The 11,146-nt window shown below is 43.4% G+C and overlaps 1 protein-coding gene across 1 annotated transcript; it reads left to right on the top strand.

Annotated features, from left to right (window-relative positions):
• Window positions 1–298: 298 nt before the first annotated feature.
• Window positions 299–10,444, top strand: chn1 (chimerin 1). Its single transcript, XM_079563038.1, has 7 exons — window positions 299–934; window positions 2,978–3,062; window positions 6,307–6,480; window positions 7,313–7,390; window positions 8,637–8,774; window positions 9,540–9,645; window positions 9,732–10,444. Exons 1-7 carry the CDS (start codon window positions 689–691, stop codon window positions 9,901–9,903), a joined length of 999 nt encoding a protein of 332 aa, XP_079419164.1. The 5' UTR covers window positions 299–688; the 3' UTR covers window positions 9,904–10,444.
• Window positions 10,445–11,146: the final 702 nt, after the last annotated feature.

The raw sequence follows: 11,146 nt of genomic DNA, 5'->3' as shown, positions 1-11,146 counted from the left end.
GCTCGCTCTTTGTGCGTCCCACTCCTCCACTCCAGTTTCTGTGGTAACATGATTTTGAAAATAGCGACTCCCGACACTAACGGCCCGCTGTTCAAGTTCTCCGGGCGGCGACCCACTCGTCTTGACTCATTCATTGCTCATTATCATCCCACAGCCCCCGCAGTTTTGACCCCCCCGCTTTATCTGATGGGGACAGAGATGGCAGTGTGGCAGTATAGCGGTGGGGGCGGGGGTGGCGGTTACTATAAAGCCGCTGGTTCCGTGCAGTGATTGGCTGGTGGGATGCGTTTAATCCCCCGGACTCCTCCCCCCGCACTCTGACAGCATCCACGCACACATAGGGCTGAGTGTTCCAGCAGGAATATCAGCGCGGCACAGGGAGGAGAGGATTAGCCAGGAGCCAGCTCATCTGCATACATGTAGTACTGTATAGCATCCTGGGCAGCACCTATTTCTGTGTCAAACCTGGCACTGTCATCTTAGAGACTTTCCTCCTGCTAACTCCATTTTTCGGGACGGATTTAAAGGAGTATTTTACATTCTTATCTTCTTTTTTTTTACTATGATGTCTTGTCATAGTGGAACTTGCAACTGACGGTCCAACATCTAAACACCAAGGAGTTCTGAATTGCTGGGCTGTCCTTTTTTTCCCTTTTTTCTTTCTCCACTTTGTCTCCTCAGCAACAAAATGCCATCCCGGGAGTCATACGAGGCATCCAAAGAGGAGAAGTCCCTTGTGCAAAAGGCCAAGCGGGAGGCCAATCAGGAGGACATGTTGGCTGCCGCTCTGGGGATGAGAGTGGGAACACAGAAACCTCCAGCCACTTTCTGGCAGCCACTGAAACTGTTCGCCTATTCACAGCTCACCTCGCTGGTCCGCCGAGCCACACTGAAGGAGAGTACGCCCAGGACAGAGAAAGTCCATAACTTTAAGGTGAGTTTTTACTGGGTGGTTGTGGGTTATGTTTTCAAGTCAATGTGAAGTGTTTCATCATGTATGGCCTGAGGGGATGGGTTTCGACGGAGGGGTGAGAGCGGAGCTGGGTAAGAGGAGGCACTGAGTCTTATCAAAGGGGAATTTGTTGGGTGGTCTGTGTAGGTCTGTGGTCCACTGTGCTTCATTTGAGTACCAGATGGACAGATTAAGCTCATGGAGAGGGGAACAGAGGATGAGTGTGTCCCTGTTTGGCTTAGGCTACTGGTTTCACTGGGAAGAGAGAGGGAACACATTACTATGGAGCATATTGGTAGTTTAGTTCCTGTCTGCTTTATTTGTCCGTATGTTATTCATTGCTTTGTTTACGCTGACTATTCTTTGTATTGTTTCTTACAGAGTCATTTTGATGCATTTGTACAGTTCAGTAAAGCTCTAGCTATAGTCTCTCCCCATTATGTCACACTGATGATGGCTCTGTTGGTACTTTTCCTTTTTTTATTCAAACATGATACTCAAACAGTATCACATATATCATGCCGTGAACAATAAAGCAAATCCAAAACATCCTATGAGAGGGGGATTATGGTTGCTAGCGATAACAACACAAACAAAGTGTCTTCCTCCTCTGGCACAAATCAGGAAGCGCCGTTGCCCCCCCTGTCACCCAGCGGCCGCTCTGATTGGCTGGGCTGTTGTTACCTGCCGCGACGCGGGGTTACCCCCTCCCTTCCCAACTCGAGCGTGGGTGCCCCTCTAGTGTTTCCAAAGCAGATTATCCTCCCGACAGCTCACACCTTCTCCGCGGTGAAGTGTCAAAGTCTGCGGTGCCATGATGCCAAAGGCGGCTCTGCTTCCAGTCACTGCTGCGGCTCAGGAGTGTCAGTCTGCGAAAACAACAAGCCCCCTCCACAGACACACTATCCTCCCCTTGTGGCGCATCTCACATGGCGACACCTATGGGGCTGTGGTGCTGTCCAAACACTGCAGTATAGAACGAGGCATCTGCTGAGGGCCTTCCTGTCACTTTTACTGTCATTAATGGCCTGGTTTGGTGAAATCATATTTGGATTTGTGTCCATGTGTGAAGAGACAACTTAGAATCCATGGGACATCATTAGGCCTTGACCTTTTTATATATAGCTATGTGATTTAATTATATTTTAGTGGGTTAACAGTGCCATAGTAAAGCATTGCTACAGATCTCATTAGCAGGTGGTGAGTGGAAAAGGTCAGGGATGGACCAAGGAAGTAATTAATTTTTCATGTCAATGAGGATAGTTGCTCTGCATTGTTCTATCAGTGTGGGTTTGACTTGAGCAATAATCAGGCAACAAAAGTTCACCAATTTTATTACAGTTTATTAGAGTTTTATTAGACACCAAGTGTATTAGAGTCTTTTGCCCTGAATTACTGTACAAACAAGTCCCTGTTTGGGCCCAAGCATCCATCTAATTGGCAGAACAACAGTACTAGGCAGTACTTTAAAGGCTAAATCTGAAACCACAGAAGTGACAGCAGTATAATAAAACAGGGGTCTTCAACTTCGGGGTCATGGCTCGTGACCCCTTGGGGGCGGCAGGGGGGTCATAAATATTTGGTGTATTTTACATATTGGTTGATGTCTTGTTCCATTTGGTCCTAAACCTATTTATTATAAAGTATATATGCCTTGCTCTACAACATCACTTCATCACATCAGTTTAGAACCCCTGTAAGACAATAGAGTGGTTCCTAACGCGTGGTACATGGCCTCTCAGGGGGACCTTAGAGGCACTGCAGAGGGGCCCCAAAAGGTTTTTACATGTCAAAAATTAATAGAAATGGAGTTTGAACTGAATTTTACAGGCATTTTGTTTAGTTTTACTATACCCCAATTGTATGTAGTCTCATTCATTGCCATTTGTAAATACTGTGTATGAATAAACACATGACCAGCTGGATGAATAAGTGAGGGACCCTGTGAGATGTTCCGATCTATAAAAGGCTGTGGATTTGTAAACTGCTGGAAAATGGTCTAATGTCTGATCTTCTTTGTCATAGGTGCACACGTTCCGAGGGCCGCACTGGTGTGAACACTGTGCCAGCTTCATGTGGGGACTCATGGCGCAGGGGGTCAAGTGCTCAGGTACGTTTCCCTCGGATCTTACATAAACCTCCTGATCTGTTAATGGCCTTTTTCCAAGTGAGCATTTATTTATGTAGGTTACTTGGTTTTTAGTGCAGCTGCTGTTGGATTATGGGCATTAGTATTAACCGCACCCCACCAGCAGTGCTAGATTATTTGTTGTATAACACAAAGAAATCAGGACTGTTAGTGATGTAATGTAAAGTTAAGTCGATGTCAAAACCACTGCTCTAGTTTTTTTTCCCAATGAGAAAGAAAGACGTGATTGTTGTTACTCAATAACCGCTTACAGTATTAGTGACATCTTATTCAACATCACAAAGTTGTTAAGTTAAATAAGTATCGGATATTGATGCATGTGATTTTATAATGTGGCTGCACAATTAATCATTATGTTGAATGGTTGCAACTAGCAAATCCCAATGATCCAGGCAGTACAGTATCCTCCAAATGGGATCTTGTTGTATAGAAAAGACGCTATCTCTGTCGCAATGTAATTTGTGTGTTGAGTGCAAAAGTTAAACTTAAAATCTGAATCGTTTCCAAGGAAGAGCTGTTGCTATGGTTTTTCCTTCCCTTTGCCCTATTAATGCTATTTTTGTACCAAACACATCCCTACATCTGCATTATGATGAACTGCTGTGCCTTCCGCTCCTGTTGTGGGAACAGAACCAATGTGTGAGAGATTCCCGGCCAGCCGTGGTGTGAATTACTTTCCCATCGGTGAACAGTGCGAGAATACAGCTCAATACGTGTCTGTCATGTTTAATAGATGAAACAAAGTGTGCCACACAGCTTTAGCGTTAAATATTTATGCTCTGTTTTTTTTTTTTTACGCTTACGCTGACAACAATAGCACTACAGCCACAGTATGTTTCCATTTCCCGTGCCTTCATGCTTGGATTTTCATTTAGTTCTTCATTCCATCAGTCTATCAGTATCTAGGACAGCCCAGTTTCACATGATGTACGAATTAGCATACCAAAAAAACTGTTCCCTCTTTTCTGTTTTAGTGTGCTAAGTGTCGTTGGCCTGGTGCCACAGAGCCAGCTTCTGCTTGTGGTTGTTGTGCCACATTTCCTCGTCAGTGTATATACGCATAGAGCAGACACCCCCCCTCACTCTCCCGCAGTTTCATCCCATCACGGCCATGAAGGAAAACAAAGCTGGCATGTCTCTTTAATGAGGGCTCGGAGCTCTGTTTCCACACATTAAAATTCACCAGCCTCAACCCCACAGCTAGGTCAGGACTGCTCAACCCCGATTTTCACATGAACTCATAGCTACAAAGCAAAAAATAGCTTTGGTATTCCTCTAATGAAGTCATGGATTCTTTATTTCTTTAGTTTGTTGTTACCCAATTAGAAACAAAATCGGTTGTTGATCAGATTCTGGTGATTGAGAATTTACCCCTTAACTAAGCTACATCAAATATTTTGTGTCTATTGATCGCTCAATAGTGCTTTTTTCCTAGTGGCTTTCAAAACATGTGACTGAAACCCATGAATATTAACCTTCATTGCATTTTGTCTGGCTTTTTGTGCCCTCTCTATTGAATTGTTGGGAAAAATAATCTTAAAATAGCTCTCCAAATGACCAAAAACGTGCATGAAAATGTACCAAAATGATACCATGTCTAAAAGGGCAACAAAAATAGCCTATTTTTCCCCATAACATTTATCCAAAATAACCCAGCTCAGTGCATCATCCTCGCTATAGCAACCCAGACAGAGTTGACGGTGCGGTAAACCAACCTCCTCACTCTCCCGGATCCCAGGGTCCCAGGGGCCACTGGCTCACCCTCACCCGCCCCACATGGGACCCCCCCGCCCTCAGTGCGAACGCATCCAGACACTGATAACAGATCTGCTCCTATTCTCCGCCTGTCTCATGCACTTACGACAATCATCTCTTAAAGTAATTACATTTTTGCCCCAATGCATATCAATGCGGCTTGTGCGGCAGTTCTCAAGGGAGCCGTATTAATCACAATGTTTTCCACTCGGCTCGAGAAATCTAGCTTAGGCGAGACTTTTGAGGCCATATCGCGCTCTTTGTGTATTTTTGTGCTTGAAGGGTATGAAAACAGCTTGTCGTTCATCAAACAGCCAACTTGGAGAAGCCTGAAAAGATGCGAGCAGTTGAAGGAGCGGCCTCGTTTCAGTCTGGGAAAGAAAGTAGGTCTTGTGTAGCCCGCGGTGCATGAATTGCTGCTTCCTCAGCCTTTGTGCGCCAGAGCTGGGATTTGGAAAAGAATGGAGCGCGCAGCAGTGTTCAGTGTCCCTCCTACGGGCCATGGCGTACCCTCTACAGCTAATATCCCTCTCTCTCATTCGCCGATCCATAGCAGTCTGTTTCTCTCGCTCCTTCCAAAAAGAGATAAGGAGAATCCTGCCCTTAAACAGCCGTGCCTCCCGACCCTGGGCTGTGACGAAAGACTACGGACACTTAGACACAAATGTCCTGCTTGAACACCCACTGGGCCACATTCAGGAAATTCAAACTAGCACAATTCAGGCTGTGTCTTTGTTTCGCGGCTGTTTTTCCCACTCTTTGAATAAACAAGTGCTTGTATCCAGAAATGGGCGGTTTTGACCGGCGCTCAAGGACGCTTCAATGTTTCCCATTTGGCAGCGAGGCAAGAGCTCTCCAGTGGTTCTTTGACATTGAGGGGGACAAATATTGATCAAGGGGATTAACAGTGGTCTGCATGGCCAATGTGTGCGAAAAGGCCAAGCAGATCACAATTAACCCGTGCAGTGTAAATGTGTGGAGACGGCTTTAGCTCCCATTATAAAATGTCCACGCCGCAGAAATTCAATTACTCCCACCCTGAAGAAGGCTGTTTTTGTTATAGCAGCTCCGCGTGGGATAAATTAGCATCCAAAACGCAATGTTTTTAATGATTTTGAAGAAGCCCCTTCAAAAGAGTTTTTTTTTTTGAAAATGTAAATAGATCATTTTGATGAAGGAAGAGTGCCCTGTTTTTTCTTTCATTCAATTACTGAGTAGGGCTGAATAATTCTGGAGAACAAACTTAAATTTATATATAGCGAGAGAGCAATTATCACTTCATCTTTCAACCAGGAGCATCAGTGAAAATATAATCTGCTGCGGTTGCTTAATCTTGGTGCTCTTTTATTGAGTTGAGCGAAATGTTATGTCATTCATTTAAAACTCCCTCTATAAATGCCCTACAGATGCAATGCTTTGTGATTAATATTTTCATTGACGTCTCTTACAGATTGCGGTTTGAACGTCCATAAACAGTGCGCTCCCCTGGTCCCCAACGACTGCAAGCCCAGCCTGAGACACATCCGTAAAGTGTACAGCTGTGACCTGACCACGCTGGTGAACGCATACAACACAGCGCGCCCAATGGTGGTGGACATGTGCATACGGGAGATCGAATCCAGAGGTCAGTTCAGGACCCCGCATGTACCAGTTTTTACCTAATATTGTTCCTGAAATGGGACAGCAGCTGTTCAACAATCCCAAGTGTTTGTTTAAGTTTGCTGGTTTGGGCCTCCTTGACCACATGCCTGACTCCATTGCCCAATACAGTGTCCCTAATGTGGCTGGTTTTGACTACAGAAGGGTGTCTGCTGCACAAATCTGCTGGGAACTATGATTTTAAATTGAAATCACAATTATTTTTAAGATATCTTTCAAATCAACCAGCAAACAAGTAGATAAAACCGCTCCCTCCCATGCTGTTTTTATTGGTTTGTAATTGCGAAATTTGTGATGAACATAAAAGCATGATAAAAAACACTTTACTTTTATAACCAACGGTATACACAGATCAGGCAGGTTGCATTACTTATAACAATTAATGTTTGTAGGGCACTCAGACAACTGATGAGACTCTTGGTAATTTTCACTTGTAATGAGGAATCCATTACCATGTTTCCTGCTGCCTGAGCTGATTGCCTCAGAGTTAAATCATTCGGCTACATGGGAAACTGCCTCATTGTCTGCCCGCTAACACACATCTGGAGCTAACTTTGATTTATGTCTTTATTATTTTGCCCAGCGATGCGGGAAACTATTTGCATCTACCCCGTGCTACCCCTATTGTGTGACATTGCGGCCATTTTCCTTTTTTAATTCCTTATGCATATTCAAGAGCGCTTTAATGGCAATTCCTAGATTACCCACGGGCGACGGGAGCAGGTTGATTTTTCTGCATTAGCCCTGACAGCCGTGACGGTGTTTAACTATTGTTTTTATGTTTATCTCCCTCACAGGGCTGAAATCTGAGGGGCTCTACAGAATATCAGGATTCAGCGATTCCGTCGAAGAAGTTAAGACGTCGTTTGACAAAGGTTTGTAGCTGCCTTTTATAAAGCGCTTTGGTGTTTGGAAACAATATGGCTGTCAAAGTTTTGACAAAGAAGCACAAGCCTCCGAGTGATTGTACAGAAGTGGCGAGACAGACAGAATGAAAAACAGCAGACACCAATGTACAAAACGAGATTTAAATGGACCAAACGCCAGTGTTTTTGGTGAAAAAAGATATACAGGATATCTGAAAATGAAGGACAGTTTTTTTTAAAGGGACACTGGCACATTTTGGACTATACTGTTGTCATCAGTACAAAACATGTTCCTAATCACCAGCTTAACACAGAAAATGCTATTTCTGCAGTGGGTAATCAAAGAATGGATTTGGATAAAAACCTAACCTGTTTGTATCTCAAATTCTGCTGACTTTAGTCAACATCTTGAGCTGGAGATATACTCACTCCTGGTAAAGTTTGTCATGTCTAAGGAGGGCTGAGCCGTTCACAGCAAAAGCACATGTACATTGCACATTTATGAGGTATTTTTCAATGATAAAAATATCTGTCATCTGCTTGTATTTCAACATTTTTTATTGAGAAAAATCTTACACGGTGTGGCTTTAAAGTGCACTATGGAAACATTTTCAAAGTTACATAAATGATATATTTCACAAGAGTTGATTATGTCACACTTAAAAGCCTCTATAGATTACTGTCGCTCTTGATGACTTGCGTACATTTGCTTACATAAGATTTACAACTAATGAAAAAGTGACACGTAAGTCAAGGATTAGTGTCCATCTGCTGAGACATCCTTCAGTTCAGTGCAGTGTGGACTCAGCGATCTATAGGGGCCTATGCACAGATGCAGTCCCTGTCTTAGCTGTAGAACAGCCGTCTTGTGCTGCGTTGGAAGTCAGCAGAGGGGCTGCATGAGATGGAGGCTGTCTTGGCCGAGAGCGGTGTGAATTTAAACTCTGAGGAGACGCCCGCAGCACTGGGCTAAACTCTGAGCCAGATCGGCGTGTGGGAGATCATCCATGACAGAGTGTCATTCCAGCTCACAGCGCTGCGATGTTCAGTCTGCCTGCACAAGTAGGCCACGGCCCGCTCAGAAACGCATGCATAACTCACTCCGAGTCAAAGAGAAGAGCTGAGGCCAATGATACGCAGCAAGAGTTTTTATACTTGTGGTCAGGAGATTTCTGTGAAGTGGGAGTGCTGACGTCGGCCTTTCTAGTGTAAAAAAGAAAAACCCTCCTGACTTATTTCAACATCATGTTCACAGATGGCGAGAAGACAGACATCTCAGCGAAGGCCTATGAAGACATCAACATCATCACAGGAGCGCTCAAGATGTACCTGAGGGAGCTTCCTGTCCCTGTCATCTCCTACGACGCATACCCCCGCTTTATCGAGGCTGCAAGTAAGAGCCACCACTTAATTCAGTTGTTGCCAAGCGTTGTCTCGGTAACAAGTTTATTATGGGACATTTCAAACACTGATGCAAAGGATGGAAATGAAATAACACTCAGTACCTGGATTTGTATTTTGTCTTATTTGCACGTTTTAGTAGTTGTATCTTCAGTCCGTTTTCCTCGTCCCCACTCAAAGCGCCAGCCCCCTCCCCAATATACGTCACACAGATTCATCCATTAAGTTTCTCTTGAGTTTTTCAAGTCTAGACAACTTGATTGTGGTCAAACTCCCAATGTGCTGATTAATATGTTCTGCAGCCCTATTTTACAACTACATCTTATGAAATTATAACTTAAAGTGGTATTTTCTTGCACATTACCACATTTTACCGTTTCCACTGATACACAGCTTTTCAGTGTCTTCTGGATTGTGTCACAGATGCATGAGTTATATATAAATTAATAGCTCTCTATAAATATTCATGTTCAGAGAGCATGTCTAAATTATATTATTCTTACAATATGGCCATGGTTTTCATTATTTCTCCTAGTTTTTCCCTAATTGCATCTATCATTTGCAGCGCAGTCGCAAACGCAGCCTTAGGCGTTTGTTGTTCTTCCACTAAAAGCTTTTTTTATGAGCAGATCTGTGAAAGCCCTCCCCTCTCCCAGACTAATGGTCTTTATTAGCTCACAGGAAATCACTGCACCGCTGATTTTATCTTGTCCCTATTCTGGACTATTGAATAAGCTGCTAATTTGCTTTCTTCCAGAGCTCTCAGACCCAGAGAAGAAGCTCGAGGCATTTCGAGAGGCGCTCGCTCTGCTGCCCGAATCCCACACTGAAACGCTCAAGTACCTCATGGCGCACTTGAAAAGGTCAGCCTCCGCACAAGCCTTTACAGCAGCTAAAAGTCATCTTGTTCTTTCCTTTTTTTTAACTTGACATTATAATCCGCTTACAGGGTGACACAGAATGAGAAATTTAACCTGATGAACGCGGAGAACCTCGCCATCATCTTTGGGCCCACTCTCATGCGCACGCCAGAGGAAGACGCCATGACGGCACTGAACGACATCCGCTACCAGAGACAAGTGGTGGAGGCGCTGATCAAGAACGAGGACGTGCTCTTCTGAACGCAGGACTTTTGAAGCTAACCACTGTAATCTGTCCTCTGTACAAACTTGAATCACAGCTGAATGACACTTTTTTTTTTTTGTAACCAACCCTTTTTTTCTCTGGGTTCAAACCTTGTACCCATCTCTTAGTTTCCCCATTTTTGTCGGGGAAGGTCGGCCAGCATGCTGCGTGCACGGTCTGTTCTTGTGTTGCTCTGTAGTCAGGATCCAGCATGTCTTCAGAAGGTGTAACGCGGTGGCTCTCAATTCATTTCTCTTCTGTAGTGATTCTAGTTAAATGCTGTAAAAACCAATAAGCTACTGATTTTTGGTCTGTACTTTTACAATGCTGTATTTTTGTACCTCTTGTACCGTTTTTATGTAACTGTTTCTAGCTCTCAGCGTCTCTGTCATTGTGTTCACACTGATGCATTTGCCTGACATTTCTAATGTTGTGTTACTATATGCAATGTCATACTTTGTCAATTTAATTTGGACTGTACATTCTGTAAACATGTGCATGATCACTTTAATTTATTAATTTAAACATTGTTCTGAGAAATAAATCAGCCATGATGAACATCCACATTAAATTCAATTGATAAAGCTACTGCATTTGTTTGTAATTTAATATATGATTCTTTAACATTCAAAATCCAACCAAATCTGCAGTTATTCATAATACACTTAAATGTGCTTTATGGAAAGAATGTATTGAGAGTATTTAGCTTATGAATAATGAAAGCGTAATTGCCTGTGCAGTTGCTGACCTTGACAAACTGTCTGGTTGGTGTATGTTGCCGTTGGAGACATCACGTGATGAAGCAGAGCCCCGTAAACACATCCGTCACAGTGATTTTCTGTGAGATTAAAAATACCTAAGGCACACACTGTCAAGAGAGGCTTAATTACTGCTGTACGACCAGCCATGTCACGGGAAATTTATGCAGTTTATACATAATTACCCACAGGTTAGGATTTCTGAAGCAACAAGCATGTTTCCAAGAAAGCAAACACAGTGGGGAAGTGCTGTGATTTCTGTTTTCCAACATTTTCATAGGAAGCATTTGCTTACACTACACTCATCATTTCAGCAGGGGCTTAGACCATAGACTGTATAGACAGATGCACTATCCATCACAATATACAAAGAGGTAACCACTAACCACAATATAATAATATAATATTTAGTTATAATTCTTTTTAAACAGAAAGCTACATGATGTGCCACCTGTCTCTTTTTGTGCAGATGGAATGGTAT

This window comes from Gobius niger (assembly GCF_951799975.1).
Source record: "Gobius niger genome assembly, chromosome: 9".
NCBI lineage: Eukaryota > Metazoa > Chordata > Actinopteri > Gobiiformes > Gobiidae > Gobius > Gobius niger.
The sequence above is the reverse complement of the archived record's forward strand: the minus strand, read 5'-3'. Positions and strand labels throughout refer to the sequence as shown.